The sequence below is a fragment of the Nerophis ophidion genome, linkage group LG10 (assembly GCF_033978795.1).
Source record: "Nerophis ophidion isolate RoL-2023_Sa linkage group LG10, RoL_Noph_v1.0, whole genome shotgun sequence".
NCBI classification, from domain to species: domain Eukaryota; kingdom Metazoa; phylum Chordata; class Actinopteri; order Syngnathiformes; family Syngnathidae; genus Nerophis; species Nerophis ophidion.
Window position 1 is genome coordinate 38,513,899 of NC_084620.1, and position 22,609 is coordinate 38,536,507.

Below are 22,609 nucleotides of genomic sequence, written 5' to 3' on the forward strand. Positions count from 1 at the left end.
TCCAGTGACGTGTGTAGCTCGGATGAATTCTATGTCCAAGAGGATTAATGCAGTACAAAATAGCAATGTGCTCATAGCAAACCGCAGCTCCCCAGTGCCAGTAGCACTCATGCAGCCTAGTCTATTGACTGTAAGAAATTATTTTCACTTGTGTTACTAGCTATTTGCATTAATGGATGTGTTGACTAATTTCTTACCAATAGTAAATCTGTACTAATAGTCGCGCTGTACACCGACTACTCCTAGGTATTTTATGGTTCTTTGAGGAAATGTTATTTAATTGCTTGCTGAAATGTGAGAGTACTGTATAAGTCTTCTGCTATTGAATCATCTGCCAAATTATCCTTTAATAAAACACACAGTACACTAATGGTTCCTCTGTAGTTTGTCGTCCTCTTAAGCTCGTACAACCACAAGCAGCAAAATGTACTGCATGAATGTTTCATGCCACTCTGTGAAGCTGACAACCATAATGCATTGTGTTTCATCCTTTTTCTTCTTGGTTGGCAGTGTGTGCTGTACTTGTGGGCCTTAAAGATCCTCTACCCCAAAACACTGTTCTTGCTGCGTGGGAACCATGAATGTAGACATTTAACAGAGTATTTCACATTTAAGCAGGAATGTAAGTAGCCCCCTTTTCATCCTGTTCTGAGTGTGTGTATGCAGTAAAAGTAGTCTGAAGACAGTTCAATCAAATATGTTCATATTCATACATCATCACCATTTTTTCACGTGGGAGGTCCGTTAAATTAGGGTACCGTATTTTTCGGATTATAAGTAGCTACGGAGTATATGTCGCACCGTCCGAAAATGCATAATGAAGAAGGAAAAAAACACATATACGTCACACTGGAGTATAAGTCGCATTTTTGGGGGAAATTAATTTGATACAATCCAACACCAAGAACAGACATTTGAAAGGCAATTTGAAATAAACAAAGAATAGTAAACAATGGGCTGAATAAGTGTATGTTATATGACGCATAAATAACCAACTGAGAAGTTGCCTGGTATGTTAACGTAACATATTATGGTAAGAGTCATTCAAATAATTATAACATATAGAACATGCTATACATTTACCAAACAATCTGTCACTCCTCATCGATAAATCCCATAAAATCTTCTTCCTCGAAGTCTCTTCTAAACAACTCTGCCAACTCCAAAGGTATGCTCCGCTTCCTCTTGTCGTTTTCTGCTGCATATTTCACTACGTCCAGCTTGTAATCTGCAGTACATGATTTCCTTTTCGGTCCAATTTTTGTTCAGCCCTTCTCAGTTTTTATAAATTACCGCCAACGATGAAATTATCCATTTTAATAGCTACGGCAGTAGCATATAGCAGTTAGCATTCCATGACCCACAATGGACTTCTGCCATGACCTTCCCCCGCCGTATTCTTATTGGTTGACGTGTGTTTGTGACGATTGCTGACATTTTCTTGGTCTCTTCCACAAATGAGATAAATAATATTATTTTATATTGTGTAATCTGCAGTACATGATTTCCTTTTCGGTGCCATTTTTGTTTAGCCCTTTTCAGTTTTTATATGTTACTGCCAACGATGAAATGACCCATTTTAATAGCTACGACAGTAGCATATAGCAGTTAGCATTCCATGACCCACAATGCGCTTCTGCCATAACCCTCCCCCGCCGAAGTCTTATTGGTTGACGTGTATGTGACGATTGCTGACATTTTCTTTGTCTCTTCCGCGAATGAGATAAATATTATTATTTGATATTTTACGGTACTGTGTTAATAATTTTACACATAAGTCGCTCCGGAGTATATGTCGCACCCCCGGCCAAACTATGAAAAAAACTGTGACTTATAGTCCGAAAAATACGGTAATTCAAAGGTTTTATGAATTACCTTCAAGCGATGTTTCAGTCAGTTTTCTACAGAGTTGTTTGCCTTGGAATGCTTAACCCTTTTAAACTCTGGCTTCTCCCTCCATATTCCAGGTAGAATTAAGTATTCAGAGAGGGTGTATGACGCATGTATGGACGCCTTCGACTGCCTTCCCCTGGCTGCACTTATGAACCAGCAGTTCCTGTGTGTACACGGAGGACTTTCTCCAGAAATCACAAATCTTGACGACATCAGGAAAGTATGTGCAAGATTTCAATGTTTATTTCATAAAGATAGTCTGTGTTTGTTTTAATAGCAGGTGGCTGAACTGAACAGGAGGTGCTAGTAAAAAATTCTGTAGTGGTATGCACAGCACACCATGGATCCCTACACTAATTAAAAAAGCTTGAAGACTTGGATGCAGCTCTAATTCAATTATTCCAAATGGATTCCGGAGCTCTAAACAGAGAGATTGCATTATAGAAAAGACTCTATTGAAGTGTGCATCATGTGAGCCACGCACTAATCTACCATCTTTTGTCTGGAAAAAGACCAAACCTTGGCTCAAAGCAGAACCCATTTATTATAAGGGCTTTCCTAAGAGTGTCAGCTTTATTCATTCTGAATGATGAATGCTGACTTTGGCACATCGCCCATACTGCATTATACACCCCTCCGTTCTACCTTTAATGGGTTACAAGTTGTTGCCCCATATCTCCCTTATTAGTCGATAACAGAGGTTGTAAGCTTAGGCCCCGTTTACACTAAGCCCAGGTTATCCGGCCAACGTTGTCCAGGGTAAATGCCACCTAACCTTATTCTTGTCCACACACACACAATGGTTGTTTAAGACGTCCTCCACCCCCCGTCTGATGGCGCAATGCAACCTAGTATGCATGCGCGGAAAATGCACAGGTCATAGTCACCTCCAGTGTTGCTCTGTGTGCAGTTTCATAAATGTAACTTATCTGAACAATATCCAGTGTAGTGGTATTTCAATTAACTGGAATCCAGTGTGCTGTGGTGTCCTATAGAGTGAATCACACCTAAGCCATCATAAAGTAATCAAATCTTTATTGAACACGAAAGTAAACAATGTGACAAAGAACATTTGACAATCATTCTAGGAATGTAGATATCTAGTCAGGACACTCCTCACTCTTTTGCCTTCACTTTGTCCATTAGTTTTTGGTGACTTTATATATTCTGGACCTCGACGTTGAGTCCGCGACATAAAAGGCGGACAATAACTGATACAGTCTGCTTTGCCAGTCCAAAAGCATTCGCCATTTTCTGTAGTCTGCCCTCGACGGCCAAGTAATACAAAGCACACGCTCCCTTCTTTTATCACATCCACGGAGCCCGCATTCTCGTTGTCTCTCCTTCGACAAATGGATAACGTTTTTTGGTAAGTAGAATCACAGCTGACCTCATCATTCGAAAGTTATTTTGCCGTCTGAGAAGTGTTGTATCCCAAATAGCTGCAATTGCTTTCTCGTAAGGTATTCATGTGTGATTTCCACTAGCGTCTGTACATGTAGAGCAGTGGTTCTTAACCTGGGTTCGATCAAACCCTCGGGGTTCGGTGAGTCGGCCTCAGGTTGTTCGGTGGAGCCTCCACCGCTGAGGTCAAGACACACCCAACTCATCATGTAAATAAAAACTTTTCCCTATCGGCGTATTATGGATACCCCCAAACAATTTTCCCTCTAATTTTCTATCAGATTTTTAGGTGTGTAATTTGTTGTGAGTTCATGCACTCTTTGTGTTGTTCTTTGAACAAGGTGATGTTCATTTTGTGCACCAGTAAAAAAAAACATAACTGTCTTGAATTTGAAAAAAAAAAATTTCATTTTTCAATATAGGGTTCGGTGAAGGCGCATATAAATAAAACTGGTGGGGTTCAGTACCTCCAACAAGGTTAAGAACCACTGATGTAGAGGAATGAGAAACACGGGCATGTCTGAATGATTCGCCTTTATATTATCAGTGGTTGCCTCCGAGTTACGAAACCGCTTTATTATGAAGCTGGCTGTGGCGCGGTCTTTCTGGCGTCACTTCCTCTCCGAACTCAGTTTGCAAACGATCAATGAGTCCATACAAAGCTAAGAGAAAGGAGATTCAAGAAATACACGGCGCACTTAGCCATGTAAAAATTTGTCCGAGGAGGGGAACCTTAAGCGCTGGGTTAGTGTGGCTGAAACGGGGCTTAGGCTAAATAATTATTCATTTAAGGCAGGGGTGTCAAACTCAAATACAGAGTGGGCCAAAATTTAAAACCGAACAAAGCCGCGGGCCGAGGTTGAACAAATTAACCTTTTAATAGGGACCCAAACAAGTTTTGCATTGAATATTGAACAAGCAAGGCTTATATAACTTTATAGTGACATGCACAATCGAGTTTCAAATAATAATAGTAATCAAAGATATCAATGGCATATCAAAATTTTTATAAAAATTGAATGCCTCTTTTCGGCAGCGGGTTGAGGTGGACGGGGTTTGGTGATAGCGGGGGTTGTATATTGTAGCTTCCCGGAAGAGTCAGTGCTGCAAGGAGTTCTGGGTATTTGTTCTGTTGTGTTTATGTTGTTTAACGGTGCGGATGTTCTCCCGAAATGTGTTTGTCATTCTTGTTTGGTGTGGGTTCACAGTGTGGCGCATATTTGTAACAGTGTTAAAGTTGTTTATACGGCCACCCTCAGTGTGACCTGTATGGCTTGCATTCACTTGAGTGAGTCTATAAACCGCATATATTATGTGACAGGGACAGCACGCTGTTTGTATGGAGGAAAAGTGGACGTGGGACAGGTTGTAGAGAACGCCAAAGGCAATGCTTTTAAGGCCCAGCCCCAATATTGTTGTCCGGGATGAAATTTGGGAGGGGCACTGTACTTTGGGAGTCTTCCGGGAAAATCGGGAGGGTTGGCAAGTAAGAGTATTAGCAGTGAATGCGGTGTTACAGCGGCGGGCCAGCTCTAATGTTAATTTGATATTGCCTCAAGGGCCAAATTAAATTACACGGCGGGCCAAATTTGGCCCGTGGGCCAGAGTTTGACACCCATTATTTAAGGGGTTATCTGGTTTAGTGTAGACATAGCCTAAATGTATCTGGACTTTTATAGTGCAAAAACACTAGTCGGGGGCGCTCTGCTCTTTTTAGGACCAACAACAAAACCAACATAGAAAGGAGCGCTTTGCAATGTTTTGGAATCTGCTGAAAAAACTTTAGTAGCTCTCCAAATTGAAGTGAACATTTAAGCTCAATGTTAATATTGGTTTTCCGTTTTCATGAGTGCTAACAATCACTGCTATCTGCTGACAGAGAGTGCTTCCCTCTACAGCTAGACAGATTCAAAGAGCCTCCAGCGTATGGGCCTATGTGCGATCTGCTGTGGTCCGACCCCCTGGAGGACTTTGGAAATGAGAAGACCCAGGAGCATTTCACACACAACACAGTGCGAGGCTGCTCCTACTTCTATAGGCAAGACATTTTTGGTTACTGATGCATGATGGCTGTTGGGCTACAGTGTTTGGTGTCTGTGATGAATTTGTAGTTAAAATGATAATAGTTTACTTCCAGCATTACCTCATACCCAGACAGCATATTTGAGCTGACATAAATATAGAGTTGTCGCACACAAATATGATAAAAACAAAATGAAAAATAAACATCATCCATCACCCCGTGGCTGATAAATCATTGCGTGCTGCCAAATAATCATTTCCAGTGTCTTCATACTCTTGATCCTCTAAACACTGCGGCAGAAGAGAGCTGAATGTCCCTCCCAAGCGTGTCAACGGGATTTATGTTGCCCACATTACCTTAAATTGAGCCGAGTAACTGTACAAACAGAGGAATTGCAAGAAGCAGGCCACTCTGGCTGCCATAGATTGTAATGAGCTGGCACACGGCCACAAGGCACAACCCTCACTCTTAATGCGTTCTGCACTCCCCTCCGTTCAGTACAGCCTGAATGGGGCTTCCTTAGTGATGCTTCCCCGGCCGGCAGAAATCCCACCACTCTCCAAGTATGCGTTTTCATCTGCAGCAGCTACCTGATACTGCAGATGGCTTTTGAGGATCCAATTAGCCTTCCCTTGTATGGTCAATGATAAGTGCTGTATCTCACATGTCAGCAAGCATTTTATTATATCCTCTCAATTGACTTGCAAGCTACCAGTACCTCACCACGCCTTGCCAACAACTCATCAGGAGGGTAGGGCTACAGCTGTCAGTTATTTTAGAAATCCAGTAACCCAGTGGTTCTCAACCTTTTTTCACTGATGTACCCCCTGTGAACATTTTTTTAATTCAAGTACCCCCTAATCAGAGCAAAGCATTTTTGGTTGAAAAAAAAGAGATACAGAAGTAAAATACAGCACTACGTCATCAGTTTCTGATATTAAATTGTATAACAGTGCAAAATATTGCTCATTTGTAGTGGTCTTTCTTGAACTATTTTGAAAAAATGATATAAAAATAACTATAAAGTTGTTAAAAAATAAACAAGTGAATTAATTATAAATAAAGATTTCTACACATAGAAGGAATCATCAACTTAAAGTGCCCTCTTTGAGGATTGTAATAGAAATCCATCTGGATTCATGAACTTAATTCTAAACATTTCTTCACAAAAAAAGGAAATCTTTGACATCAATATTTATGGAAAATGTCCACAAAAAATTTAGCTGCCAACACTGAATATTGCATTGTTGCATTTATTTTCACAGTTTATGAACTTACATTCATATTTTGTTGAAGTATTATTCGATAAATATATGTATAAAGGATTTTTGAATTGTCGCTATTTTTAGAATATTTTAAAAAAAATCTCACGTACCCCTTGGCATACCTTCAAGTAGGGGTACGCGTACCCCCATTTGAGAACCACTGCAGTAACCTATAGAATAATTTGTTCGATTAATCGGGTCATCGAATAAAACACATTTTATAGCCACAATGTGTCTTTTAGGGAAACTAGTTTAACAAACTAGGATTTTTCTGATAAACTTATTTATTCCTATAAATGCAAATAACATTAAAATTGACCATGGAAGCGTTACAATATATTACTGTTTTTGAAATGAGTTAAAAAAATCAATTGTCTATCTTAAAACCAGGTAACAAATATATTCACCAAAAATATAAGCGCCACATTTTTAGTTTTGTTGCAATTTTTCATGAGTTAAACTCAAGGATTTACAACTTTTACTATATACCGTATTTTTCGGACTATAGGTCGCAGTCTTCTCCACAGTCCAGGTGGGGGTGAGACTTTTTTTTTTTTTTTTTTTTTATAGTTTGGCCAAGTCTCACCCCCGGCCAAACTACAAAAAAAACATGACTTATAGTCCAAAAAATACGGTACACAAAATACATCTCCTGTCAAATATTGTCCACAAATCTGTCTAAATCTGTGTTAGTGAGCACTTCTTCTTTGCCAAAATAATCCATCCCACCTCGCAGGTGTGGCATATCAAGATGCTGATTAAACAACATGATAATTGCACAGGTGGGCCTTAATCTGCCCAAGATAAAAGACCACTTTGAAATGTGCAGTTTTGCTTGCTGGTGGGTCAGAAAAGTTGTCAGTGTCTGGGGTGACCATTTGCCTCAAGCAGTCCCAACACATTTCCTTCGCATAGAGTTGATCCTGTTGTTGATTGTGGTCTGTGGAATGTTGGTCCATCCTTCAATGACTGTGCAAAGTTGCTGTATATTCCAGGAATTTTGTACAGATCCTTGCGAACATTGTCATGCTGTAACATGAGGTGATGATCTCGGGTGAGCGGAACAACAATGGGCCTCAGGATCTAGTCACGGTATCTCTGTGCATTTAAAATGCCATCAATAAAATGCACTGGCATTCGTTGTCCATAAAATACGCCTGCCCATACCATAACCCCATCCCCACCAGGGGTCACTTGATTCACAACGTTTACATCAGCAAACGCCACACACGCTGTCTCCCATCTGCCCTGAACAGTGAAAACCGGGATTCATTCGTAAAGAGAACACCTCTTTGGACGCTATCCAATGTGAGCATTTCCCCACTTGAGTCGGTTACGACGATGAACTGCAGTCAGGTCGGGACCCCGAATAGGACAACAGGCATGCAGATGAGTTTTTCACAGTTTGTGCAGAAATTCTTTGGTTGTGCAAACCAATTGTTGCAGCAGCTGTCCGGGTGGCTGACGACTATAGAGGTACACCTGCTAAATGTGGAGGTCCTGGGCTGGTGTGGTTGGACGTGGTCTGCGGTTGTGAGGCCGGTTTCTCTGAAACGCCTTTGGAGACAGCTTATGGTATAGAAAGAAACATTCAGTTCATGGAAAACAACTTTCTCGTCGACATTCCTTCTGTCAGCATGCCTACTGCACGCTCCTTCAAAACTTCCAACATCTGTGGCATTGTGCTGTGTGATAAAACTTCATATTTCAGAGTGGCCTTTTATTTTGGGCAGCCTAAGGCACACCTGTGCAATAACCATGCTGTTCAATCAGCATCTTTGCCACACCTGTCAGGTGGGATGGATTATCTTGGCAAATAAGAAATGCTCACTAACACAGGTTTGGACAGATTTGTGAATAGGTCTTTGTGTGTATAGTAAAAGTTGTAGATCTTTGAGTTCAACTCATGAAAAATTGTGGCAAAAACTAAATTGTTGCGTTTATATTTTTGTTCAGTGTACTAATTAAAGAACCAAACTAAAAAAAAAAAATTAATAATGTGTGATAAATTGAGTGACAATGTACTCGACAATTTAACACATACATATCTGAAAAGTATTACCGTATTTTTCGGACTATAGAGCTCACCGGGATATAGTTTGGAGAAAAATTATTTTTCCATATATTAGCTGCACCGGACTATAAGCCGCTGATATATATGTTGTGACATAAATTATTTACACAATAAGGTTTTGTAAATGTTAATTTAAATACCTTAATTGTTTCCAAACGATGCCTGTAACACTGCAGTGTGTTTTTGACATATAATTGTTTTTATTATTGCCGTCAGCTAAGAAAAAAACATAAATTAACCACAGTCTTCAGAGTGTAGGAAAAAAGTAACGGCCTATAGTCCGGAATTTACGGCCATTTGAGTAGTGGTGGTTGATTTTTGAACAAACAACCCATTCAGGTTTGCTAGGGTTGTAATGTATACCGGTATTGGTATCATACCGCGATACTAATGAATCAAATTTGGTACTATACCGCCTCTCATAAGTACCCAAATTTGTGGTATCATCCAAAACTAATGTAAAGCATTATTATTATATTTTAACAGAATTGTAGATATAAGATGTTAAAAGAGAAAATAAGTAGATATTAGGGGTGTGGGGAAAAAATCGATTCGAATACGAATCGCGATTCTCACGTTGTGCGATTCAGAATTGATTCTCTTTTTTTTTTTTTTTATCGATTTTTTTTTTTAATCAATCCAACAAAGCACTACACAGCAATACCATAACAATGCAATCCAATTCCAAAACCAAACCTGACCCAGCAACACTCTGAACTGCAATAAACAGAGCAATTGAGAGGAGACACAAACACGACACAGAACAAACCAAAAGCAGTGAAACAAAAATGAATATTATCAACAACAATATGAATATTATTTATAATTTCAGCATAGCAGTGATTAAAAATCCCTCATTGACATTATTATTAGACATTTATAAAAATAAAAATTTAAAATAACAAAAGTGTCACAGTGGCTTACGCTTGCATCGCATCTCATAAGCTTGACAACACACTGTGTCCAATGTTTTCACAAAGATAAAATAAGTCATATGTTTGGTTCATTTAATAGTTAAAACAAATTTACATTATTGCAATCAGTTGATAAAACATTGTCCTTTACAATTATAAAAGCTTTTTTTTTTTTTAAATCTACTATGCTAGCATGTCAGCAGACTGGGGTAGATCCTGCTGAAATCCTATGTATTGAATGACTACAGAATCGTTTTGAATCTAGAATCTTGTTGAATCGAAAAAATCGATATATAATCGAATCGCGACCCCAAGAATCGATATTGAATAGAATCGTGGGACACCCAAAGATTCGCAGCCCTAGTAGATATTAACAGTAAATTAAGTTGTACATTAATAATTCATTTCCTCTCACTTGTCCCTCATAATTTTGACAAAATAATAGAATGATAAATGACACAATATGTTAGTGCATATTACAGCAGCCAAATTAGGAGCCTGTGTTTGCTTACTTGCTAATAAAAGACAAGTAGTCTTGTATGTTCAGTATTTTATTTAAGGACAAACTTGCAATAAACACATAAGTTAAATGTACCGTAAGATTTTTTGTTAAAATAAAGCCACTAATGCATGTGTTAAAGTACCAAAAAGTATTGAAATACATTTTGGTACCGCTACCAAAATATTGGTACCGGGACAACACTAGTATCAACATAAAAACTGTAGATGCTAACATATCCTCACATGCCCACGTGTGTTTGAATAAAACATTGGTTATGCAAATCAAACATCTAAGATGGTTTAAGCTACCAAATAGGTTTTGGCGTTTTTCTGCTTTTAAACATTAAGGATGGCTTCTCGTAACGTGCTGCATCACTGATGTAGCACTGTTAAGAAATGCCAGCTCCGTCACACCGTACAAAAATGCCACCACGTAGTCTGTCTTTTTCACTTTTAAATGACCGCTTCTCTCTTCTTCTTTGGGCCCTTTGCTCTCTTTCTCCCTCTTCTAGTGCCATCTCTCTCTGCACTTTTCCGCCACACAGACACACAAGCCGCATCACCCGCAGCGTGCCCTACATCACCGTAGATGCACCGCACTTTTGCAGAAACAATGTCCGCATATTTTAAGCTAGAGTTACAGTACCCATGATTTTCACACACACACTAGGTGTTGCGAAATTATTCTCTGCATTCGACCCATCACCCTTGATCACCCCCTGGGAGGTGAGGGGAGCAGTGAGCAGCAGCGGTGACCTCGACCCGGAATACTTTTTGTTGATTTAAGCCCAAATTCAAACCCTTGATGCGGAGTGCCAAGCAGGGAGGTAATGGGTCCCATGTTTGTAGTCTTTGGTATGACTCAGCCGAGGTTTGAACTTACGACCTAATCGTGCGCTTTTATTGGAGCACTTTTGCAGAAACAATGTCCGCATAATTTAAGTTCCAGGTATTCCATGCCGTCTGTATTTGATAAATTATTAAATTAATCATCAGTGCAACAAAATACAAATCAAAGGTTTTTTTTTCATCAAATTAGTTTATTTCTTTGAATCGTTGCAGCCCTACCAGAGTATTCTAGAAGTGCGAAAACAAACCTTTTGAACCAACCTTTTAAGTGAACAATGAGTACCGCATTTTTCGGAGTATAGGTCGCTCCGGAGTACAAGTCGCACCTGCCGAAAATGCATAATTAAGAAGGAAAAAACATATATAAGTCGCATTTTTTGGGGAAATTTATTTAAAAAAAAAAAAAAAACATCAAGAATTGACATTTGAAAGGCAATTTAAAATAAATAAAGAATAGTGAACAACAGGCTGAATAAGTGTACGTTATATGAGGCATAAATAACCAACTGAGAAGGTGCCTGGTATGTTAACGTAACATATTATGGTAAGAGTCATTCAAATAACTATAACATATAGAACATGCTATACATTTACTAAACAATCTGTCACTCCTAATCGCTAAATCCCATGAAATTTTATACGTCTAGTCTCTTACGTGAATGAGCTAAATAATATTATTTGATATTTTACGGTTTTGTGTTAATAATTTCACACATAAGTCGCTCCTGAGTATAAGTCACACCCCTGGCCAAACTATGAAAAAAACTGCGACTTATGGTCCGAAAAATACGGTAGTAAATTACAGAATAGTATAAGACAGTCGCTTTGACAGCCGATGAAAGAGCTGTTTATTCATCAACGTCACATCTCTAAGCCACACAGATAAACTTTAGGCAACGATGGTAAACCGTAGCGATCTATGGAGTTACAGTCAAAGTTTTCAGTATGTAGGTACTGGCATTACTTCAACATCCTTGCAACCTTTTTACCAGCATTTAACTTAACCTTCTGCCACGTGCGCCGAATTCCTAAGGAATCTTGTTTTCATTAGTGTCCCCTTCCTCTCAGAAGATGGACGGTAATTGGCATCACATCAGCAGTCGGGATTTATGGGACTGTCGGGGCTCACTTTAAAGAGAGAGCCTCTCAGCACCACAGACTTTAATCACAATAACACTCGATGCTCCAAATCGCCAAATAACCTTTCAAATCCTGTTTTGAAATCAATAATCAACTTTTTGAACGGCTGTGCTAAGCATATTCCACAATGACTTGCCATTTAAAGCTGCTGTATCTCATCATTAGGTGGATGTTTAAAGATGGCTTGTGTTCCAAAGAGCTGCGATCGTGACTCGCCCTCTTCCTGGTTCAAACCATTTAAGATGCATCCCTCCTATGCATGCACAAAGAGGTGGTGTTTAGAGTGATTCCGTCATGCCGGTGGTCTAACTTACTTGTTTAACAGCAGCACTTCGGCCATTAAATCTGTTTTTTAAATAATTTCATTCGCAAATATCTCTTCTGTGGGTGGTCACGGTTTGCGGGCATGCATGAAAACCAATCAAATCTAACATTTCCTCCAGCTTGTTGGGAATTTTGACAAAGTTTAACTTTTGATTGGGACAAATGTTGACTTGTATTTGTTAAATATATTTACTACTGGTAACATATGTTAGCTGTTGGTAGTGCTTTTATATTTTTTTAGGAAAAGTGTAATTTTGAGCTGGTGACATACAGCAGTTTTAAAGGGGTACTACACTTTTTTGGGAATTTTCTTTGTTGTTCACAATCATTTGGGGAGACATGATGATGGATGTTATTTTTTTTCAAAACTCCGCTTACAATGGCGCCTATACAGCTCTTAAAAAAACATCCAACACCTCCGTTGAGGTTTTATATACATTTGTAAGTATATATGTAATGTAGTTAGATCCATCCATCCATCCATCCATCTTTTTCCGCTTATCCGAGGTCGGGTAGCGGGACAGCAGCCTAAGCAGGGAAGCCCAGACTTCCTCTCCCCAGCCACTTCGTCCAGCTCTTCCTGGGGGATCCCAAGTCGCCTTTCCAGGCTAACAGGGAGACATAGTCTTCCCAATGTGTCTTGGGTCTTCCCCGTGGCCGCCTATATATATATATATATATATATATATATATATATATGTATATATATATATATTTTTTTTTTTGCTCATTATAGGCATACAATGAAATTAATTAATTTCAAAAACGCATTACAACATTTTTTTTTTTTTTTCCGTCACTGCAGACTAAATAAGAGCCAACAAACATAATAAAACATCACTTACTGTACAATGTCTTCTGTGATTAGGATGCCGACTGGTGGGATATTCATATATTTCCATTTAAGTGAAGAATGACTCATAGTCATTACAAAGAAACGGGATGAGTGGCCCAAGCATCTTTTCATGTCTTTCTCACCATTTTTGGGTCCTGAATGGCTGTCAAAGTGTACCAACTTGTTGGAATACATCCTCAGCCTTCTTTTGTCCTGGTGACACGCATGATTTAGGATCTAGAATAAACTTCCAGTGGGAAAGGAGACGAAACACATCACCAGTCGATCATGTCGAATTTGTACACAGACTTGTGATCACAGTGCCGCTATAAATACTTTGTTTGCATTAACGCTTATTTTAACAATATCACTAATATTTGGTTAATATACACGTCACAAAATATAATTGGAGTATTGTTGATGTTTATTTACGGGCTAAATAGAGGACCTCCCATTGGCTCTGCTGTGCGCAGACTTTTATATATGTTTATTTACTAGTCAGAATGCACAAAAAAAATCCATCGTCATCATGTCTTTCATAATAATTGTAAGAGAGGCAAAATTTCAACAAAAAAAAAAGTGCAGTTCCCCTTTAAGGAGTTAAAGTAGGGTTTTAGGCCTTTGCTCTGATTTTTAGCATGAGCATAAAACACTCTAAACTCACAAGCATTTTTTTTTACTCTACCTTTCCACTAAATGGTGACTCATGTGACACACTTGACATTTAAGCTTGCATTTGAAATAAATTGCACTGTTAGAAAATGTACCCACTGGCAGTACTTTACAGAATGGGTGCATGGTGGAGCCTTGATCATTTTTACCAGTCATGTCTCTTTTTTTCTTAATATGGAAATAAACTGAATTAATTTTTTTGTATTTTTGTTTTGTTTATTCATTCTGCAGCTACCCTGCCGTTTGCGACTTCCTACATCACAATAATTTATTATCTATCATCCGGGCCCATGAAGCGCAGGATGCCGGGTGAGTTGTGAGCGTCTTTTCTTCGTGGTGTGGCACAAAAACAAAATATAGCGAGTGTGTAAAGGAAGTGTAATATGGTGAGAATGGTTTATATAGCTCTTTTTGAAAAAAATGCTTTTTCATTTGCCTGCTTACAGTAATGGATGCATGTATTTTCTTACGATGTCTTCTGCTATTGTTATTTCACACAGAAGTTCCTTCCATGTTGTAGTATATTTTACAACTTTGAAATACAGTGGGGAAAAATGCTGACTTTTAAGTTTGTCCCGATACAAAGCAATGAACAGTCCAGAGGCCTCATGCCAAAAGCTTGCGTACGCACAAAAACCTGCCGTACGCTCTTTTTCACGGCAAAGGTGAGATGTGTCAAAACTGACTATGTGGAAATGTTTGGCCGGGACACAGTCGCAGGAAAAGAAAGGGGACAGTAGACTCGATCATATTTTCAAATTCTCTTTTTTTTTTTTTTGCTATGTAAATCTATCTTCTTTGCACTTTGTTCCTGATGCCCAACCATTTTTTTAGCCTCTGTGCTGTTTTCTGTAGCAGGAGAAAATAGCACCTACTCCTGAGTCCTCATTGGGCAGCGCTTACCGCTCGCTCTCAGTCGAATGGCCACTTTCCAAAAGATTTGCATATTTATAAGGGAGCCTGGTCTGGGCGTGCCAAGCCACGCAGACGTCTACAGTCGATTCGAAGTCGATTGAAAACTTTGTATTTGTACGTGCCAACACTTTCATACAACTGAATTTTTACGGTCGTACGCTATTTTCTGCATTTGATCTTGCCTTTGTATTTTGTGGGAAAGCCCCGCAACTCTCGAAAAAACATGAGGCCCCCGCGGATGTTTTATGAGAGATTCATTTTGATAGAGATAGAAAATTTAAATATGATTTAGAAAATACTAAAATGTATTTTTATCCCAGGAAAAATGTGACTTATACTTGGTGAAAAAATGTTTGCAAGAGGTTTGAAGTTGTTCACCTTGGTTCCACACATCTTCATAAGAGAAACAAAGTGAATGTTACCACCTTCATGTTTCACAGTGGGGTGGTGTTTGGTTCAGATTGTCCATGACTCCAAACACTTTAAGTCAATGGCCAAAAACTACATTTTGGTCTCATCTGACCACATCAGACTCTCCCAAGCCTTTTCTGAATCATTAATGTTGTCATTGGCAAACTTTCAACATGTGTCTTCTCGAGCAGAGGGACCTGATGGACACTGCTAAGTGTTTTAATAATGCACTTCTTGGTGACTGTGCTCCCAACTTCCTTGAGATTAATAAACAGCTCTACCCCTGTAATTCTGGACTGGTACCTCACCTTTCTCACAATCATACTCATCCCACAAGGTGCAAATATTGCATCGAGCTCAAGAGCAACAGCGATTGACTTTTATCTTGTATTTTCTTCCATTTATGTCAAAACCATGGTCTCTCTGTCACCCAGCTTCCTCCTGACCAGACAGGGCTAATTTGTGTGCTTCATGGGTGCATAACCTGATTGTCGATCCATCCAACTTCTTCCGCTTATCCGAGGTCGGGTTGCGGGGGCAGAAGCCTAAGCAGGGAAACCCAGACTTCCCTCTCCCCAGCCATTTCGTCCAGCTCCTGCCGGGGGATCCCGAGGCGTTCCCAAGTCAGCCGGAAAAAATAGTCTACCCAACGTGTCCTGGGTCTTCCCCGTGGCCTCATACAGGTCGGATGTGCCCTAAACACCTCCCTATGAAGGCGTTCGGGTGGCATCCTGAGCAGATGCCCAAACCACCTCATCTGGCTCCTCTTGATGTTTAGGAGCAGCGGCTTTACTTCGAGCTTGTGAACGACTCCAGCCGTCATGTGGATTGCGTGGACCACCCAGGAAGGACATCGTGTCGATCAGGTTTGACTCTTATTTTTTCAAATAAGGAAGCGTCAGTGTCGATCGGGTCGCCTTTTAGCTCTTCCTCCTCCGCTGCTTTTCAGCTGCCGGTGTCGTCGTCTTCCTCTGGGGCTCATTCTCGGATCTTTCGTGTTCGTATGCTTCTGCTGTGCTGCGAACAGTCCACTTCTTCCTCCTGATCTTTCCTCCTTCTCCCCTTTTGTACACTGAGAGGAGATAGGCAGATTGTGAGCCGGTGTGTGTGCCATGCACCTGATTTAGATTGTGGGTGCGTCGCTCCCAGCAAGCCCCGCCTCTTTGTTCCCCTGCATTCTCCGCCTCCTGGCCGCCATCTTGAGCAGGGCCAAATCGTGTCCTGCCTCACCGTCGGCCCGTCGGCTCCGCCTCTCCACAGAGCTCCTCCCGGATGACAGAGCTTCTCACCCTATCTCTAAGGTAGAGCCATGCCCCCTGAAGAAAGGAAATTCATTTCGGCCGCTTGTAGCCGAGATCTTGTCCTTTCGGTCATTACCCAAAGCCATACTTGCCAACCCTCCCGGATTTTCCGGTAGACTCCTGAAATTCAGCGCCTTTCCCGAAAACCTACCGGAAGAAATTTAATCCCGAAATTCAGCTGGAGCTGGAGGCCTCAACCCCTCCAGCTCCATGCGGACCTGAGTGGGGACAGCCTGTTTTCACGTCCGCTTTCCCACTGTATAAACAGCTTGCCTGCCCAATCACGTTACAACATCTACGGATTTTAATAAGAAACTGCACACGCAAGGAGACGAAGCGGAAGAACAAAGAAGTTACAGCCATGGCGACGCCATCTGTAATACAGTCATTCTATGTTGTCTGTTGCCATCTCCTGGTGAATGTTGGCTATAGCGTTATGGGGTTGATTTTTGATTGGCCAACGATTTACGTGGTGTTGCGCACCTGACGGCAAGTGAGGGAGTCTGTTCTGAAGCCCACAGTAAAGAAACGTAACTTCATCACCTCGCCTGGTAATTGACTCCCACCTAATATATTACACCGTCGACGAGCAAAATTAAGAAATACGCTAGCAAGTTCCAAAACGAATCGAAACAAGAATTTCAGTTTATCCAGGAGAGTTCGAAGGGGAAGTGGTATGTTGCTTGTAAATTTTATAGAACAGACTTCTCCATTGAACACGGTGACCGAACGGATATACTCAGTCATGAACGGTCAGTGAAGCACAAAGCGTCCGCAGCGCAGCATCGTTCACAACCCAGTATTATGGGCCACCTCGCAAAATGGAGACCCGATGGTGTAACTTATGCTGAGACAAAGATGGCAATGCTGATAGCTGGAAGCAACATCCCGTTCTCTTTTGCGGATGTCTACAACAAATCTGTGAAGGATATGTTCCCGGATTTAGGGATCGCTCGCCAATACGCAAATGGCAGAACAAAGGTTACTCAAATAGTGAAAGGTAAGTGTTGTTGTTGTTTTTTTAGTAACCAGCCAGCACAGTACAGTTAGTAGAACAACTGTGTTTTTATTACTCTGTATTTGATAGGTGCCGTCGGAAATTCAACTATTTATTTTTTTATTTATATGTATAATAAAATAAATATATATAGCTATAATTCACTGAAAGTCAAATATTTCATATATATATATATATATATATATATATATATATATATATATATATATATACAGTATATGAAATATATATGAAATACTCGAGTTGGTGAATTGTAGCTGTAAATATACTCCTCCCCTCTTAACCACGCCCCCTGCCTCAACCACGTCTCCGCACCACCCCCAACGACGCCCCCCACCACCCATCCACCAACTCCCAAAATCGGAGGTCTCAAGGTTGGCAAGTATGCCCAAAGCTCATGACCATAGGTGAAGATGAAAACGTAGATCGACCGGTAAATTTAGTGCTTTTCCCTCTGGCTCAGCTCCTTCTTCACCACAACAGATCGATACAGTGTCCGCATTACTAAAGACGCCGCATTGATCCGCCTGTCGATATCACAATTCCCTCTTCCCACACTCGTTAACAAGACTCTGAGGTACTTAAACTCCTCCACATGGGGCAGGGTCTCCTCACCAACCCGCAGATGGCACTCCACCCTTTACCGGGCGAGAACCATGGACTCCGACTTGGAGGTGCTGATTCTCATCCCAGTCGTTTCACACTCTGCTGCGAACCGATCCAGTGAGAGCTAAAGATCCTGGCCAGATTAAGCCATCAGGACCACATCATCTGCAAAAAGCAGGGACCTAATCCTGCAACCACCAAACCAGATCCCCTCAATGCCTTGACTGCACCTCAAATTTATTTCCATAAAAGTTATGAACAGAATGGGTGACAAAGGGCAACCTTGGCGGAGTCCAACCCTCACTGGAAACCGGTCCGACTCACTGCCGTGACAAAATTATTGGTCGTTTGTCAGTGTTACTCGTTTACCTATGAAGTAGCACTTGTGTTCCAAAAGGTTGGTGACCCTTGTTTTAGTGTGTATAAAATCTGTATAGTGCGTAGAGCAACTATTCGTAATATAGCCTAGAATTTAGACTATAAGACCATTTCCAACAACCTAAAACTGATCAATAGGACGGCAGCCGAGATCATACAGGTCCACTCAGAACAGGCCTTGCCATGATCGACCAAAGAAGTTGAGTGTTCATGCTGGACATCTTATCCAGAGGTTGTTTTTGGACATGTATGAGTTCTGCCGGCTTTGCTGCAAAAGTTGAAGGAGTAAGGGGTTGTCCTCCACGAAGGATGGTCTGAGGCTGCATGAATGCTTGGGAGTTACAGTGACTGAATGCCATCCTGTACTGTGACATACTGATGGACAGGGTGGGCTGCAAAGCAGAATTGCAACATGAGCAATCCCAAACATGCCTCCGAGACAACATCCGAGACAAGCAGTAAAGATGATGAACTGGCCTAGCATGTCTCCGAATGTAATACCTATTGATTATCTGTGGGGCATCCTTAAATGTAATGCAAAGTCTTTAACACCTACCAGCTCCGTGGGGTCATCATGGAGTAGTAGAAAAGGATTGCGGAGACAGCCTGTGAAGCTTGTGTAAGCTCCAAACCCAGGACAGTTAAGATTAAAAAAAAGCAAGCCAATTACTTTCATAACACCATTAAAAAAGTAAAAAATTATTTCTATAATGGGGGACCTTTTTAAATAAAAAAATTGTGAAACAAAGTAACCTTGTTAATGATAATATACAGTATGTATATATAGTTGGGAAATTGTTAGATGTAAATATAAACGGAATACAATGATTTGCAAATCCGTTTCAACCCATAGTCAATTGAATGCATTACAAAGACAAAATATTGGATGTTCAAACTCATAAGCTTTATTTTTTTTTTTTGCAAATAATAATTAACTTAGAATGTCATGGCTGCAACACGTGCCAAAGTAGTTGGGAAAGGGCATGTTCACCACTGTGTTACATGACATTTTCTTTTAAAAACACTCAATAAACGTTTGGGAACTGAGGAAACTAATTGTTGAAGCTTTTTAAAGTAGAATTCTTTACCATTCTTGCTTGATGTACAGCTTAAGTTTTTCAACAGTCCGGGGTCTTTTTGTCGTATTCTACGCTTAATAATGCGCCACACATTTCCTATGGGAGACATGTCTGGACTGCAGGCGGGCCAGGAAAGTACCTGCACTCTATTACTACGAAGCCACGCTGTTGTAACACGTGGCTTGGCATTGTTTTGCTGAAATAAGCAGGGGCGTCCATGATAACGTTGTTTGGATGACAACATATGTTGCTCCAAAACCTGTATGGACCATTCAGCATTAATGGTGCCTTCACAGATGTGTAAGTTACCCATGCCTTGGGGACTGATACACCCCCATACCATCACAGATGCTGGCTTTTGAACTTTGCGCCTATAACAATCCGGATGGTTATTTTCCTCTTTGTTCCGGAGAACACCACGTCCACAGTTTCCAAATATAATGTGAAATGTGGACTCGTCAGACCACAGAACACCTTTCCACTTTGCATCAGTCCATCTTAGATGAGATCGGGCCCAGCCAAGCCGGCGGCGTTCTTGGGTGTAGTTGATAAATGGCTTTCGCTTTGCATAGTAGAGTTTTAACTTGCATTTACAGATCTACCGACCAACTGTAGTTACTGACAGTGGTTTTATGAAGTGTTCCTGAGCCCATGTGGTGATATCCTTTACACACTGATGTCGGTTTTTGATGTAGTACCGCCTGAGGGATCAACAGTCCGTAATATCATCGCTTACGTGCAGTGATTTATCCAGATTCTCTGAAACTTTGGATTATTTTACGGCCCGTAGATGGTAAAATCCCTAAATTCCTTGCAATAGCTCGTTGAGAAATGTTGTTCTAAAACTGTTCGACAATTTGCTTACAAATTGGTGACCCTCACCCCATCCTGGTTTGTGAATGACTTAGCATTTCATGGAAGCTGCTTTTATACCCAATCATGGCACCCACCTGTTCCCAATTAGCCTGCACACCTGTAGGATGTTCCAAATAAGTGTTTGATGACCATTCCTCAACTTAATTAATATTTATTACCACCTTTCCCAACTTCTTTGTCACGTGTTGCTGGCATTAAATTCTAAAGTTAATGATTATTTGAAAAAAAAAAATTGTTTATCAGTTTGAACATCAAATATGTTGTCTTTGTAGCATATTCAACTGAATATGGGTTGAAAATGATTTGCAAATCATTGTATTTCGTTTATATTTACATTTAACACAATTTCCCAACTCATATGGAAACGGGGTTTCCATATGAGTATGTATATGTGTATGTGTTTAGGCATGTGTCTATATATATGTGTATATGTGTCTATATATATATATATATATATATATATATATATATATATATATATATATATATATATATATATGTATATATATATATATATATATGTATATATATATATATATATATATATATATATATATATATATATATATATATATATATATATATATATATATATACACACACACACAGTGGGGCAAAAAAGTATTTAGTCAGCCACCGATTGTGCAAGTTCTCCCACTTAAAATGATGACAGAGGTCTGTAATTTTCATCATAGGTACACTTCAACTCTGAGAGACAGAATGTGAAAAAAAAAATCCAGGAATTCACATTGTTGAAATTTTAAAGAATTTATTTGTAAATTATGGTGGAAAATAAGTATTTGGTCAACCATTCAAAGCTCTCACTGATGGAAGGAGGTTTTGGCTCATAATCTCACAATACATGGCATCATTCATTCTTTCCTTAACACGGATCAATCGTCCTTTCCCCTTAGCAGAAAAACAGCCTCAAAGCATGATATTTCCACCCCCATGCTTCACAGTAGGTATGGTGTTCTTGGGATGCAAGTCAGTATTCTTCTTCCTCCAAACACGACGAGTTGAGTTTACACAAAAAAGTTCTATTTTGGTTTCATCTGACCACATGACATTCTCCCAATCTTCTGCTGTATCATCCAGGTATCCATTTAGGTATAAACTGTTTAATGTTGCACTTTTTATATTTAGAAGAAAGGTTTTGTCGTTTTATTTAATCAGCGTAACAAGTTGAGGCAGTTTAATGTTGATTAACGTGGGCAGAATTATTATAGTGTTCCCAATGTTAAAAGGATATAGCCATTGTTTACAAATTTGGTAAATAAATAACCAAAAATTTATATTTTGTTATTTTCTTACTGTACCGAAAATGAACCGAACCATGACCTCTAAACCGAGGTATGTACCGAACCGAAATTTTTGTGTACTGTTACACCATATATGTGTATATATATATACGTGTATTTATATACATATGTGTATATATATGTATATATATACGTGTGCATATATATATGTATGTATATATATATATATATATATATATATGTATATATATACATACACATATATATACACATACATATGAATATATACAATTGCAATGTAATAGCTTTGTCAAGTCCAAGTTTGGGTTTTCTGTCTCGTTTCATGCAAGTCTGACCGATTGTTTGGCATCTATTTAAATTGCAAAGTGGCCATTTTGCATTGGAATAAACATTCTGGCTTATTCTAAACTGCAGCTGGCTCATCTGCTCCTCAGCGTGGGTCAGCACTCTGTGAATGCGCTTGTTTACCGCTGCACTCCCACAGCATGGTCACATGGGACACCCGATCACATGAGACTGCAGCCCCCGAACAGCACAAAGCCGCAATCTTGTGTTTTAAAAACGTTGCATTTGAACAAAAACTGATTCCAAAAAAGTTTCTGTACGGATGTTTTGTAGTGCATGAATTGCAAGTTGCTAATAATACAGAGCAAAACGCAATGTCAGCACTGATAAAAGTTCTTTGCCCAATTTACTTGGGAGGGTAACATGGGGATTTACTCTCTTGGGGGTGTCATCATGACTCCCCACACTGAAGCATCACCTTATTAGACAAACACTGTGCTAACAAAAAAAACACGCTAATCATATCCCCAGTGATGACGCAACCTATCCAATTGAACGACACT

At 39.9% G+C, this 22,609-nt stretch overlaps 1 protein-coding gene across 6 annotated transcripts in view; it reads left to right on the top strand.

Moving 5' to 3' along the window:
* The window catches only part of LOC133560773 (protein phosphatase 3 catalytic subunit alpha), a 217,713-nt gene that overhangs the window by 146,279 nt on the left and 48,825 nt on the right, over positions 1–22,609 (top strand). For all 6 annotated transcript variants that reach the window (XM_061913688.1, XM_061913684.1, XM_061913689.1 and 3 more), the window contains exons 4-7: positions 511–622; positions 1,968–2,113; positions 5,196–5,335; positions 14,126–14,203. In XM_061913688.1, coding sequence (XP_061769672.1) covers positions 511–622; positions 1,968–2,113; positions 5,196–5,335; positions 14,126–14,203 — 476 coding nt within the window. The remainder of the gene's footprint in view (positions 1–510; positions 623–1,967; positions 2,114–5,195; positions 5,336–14,125; positions 14,204–22,609) is intronic.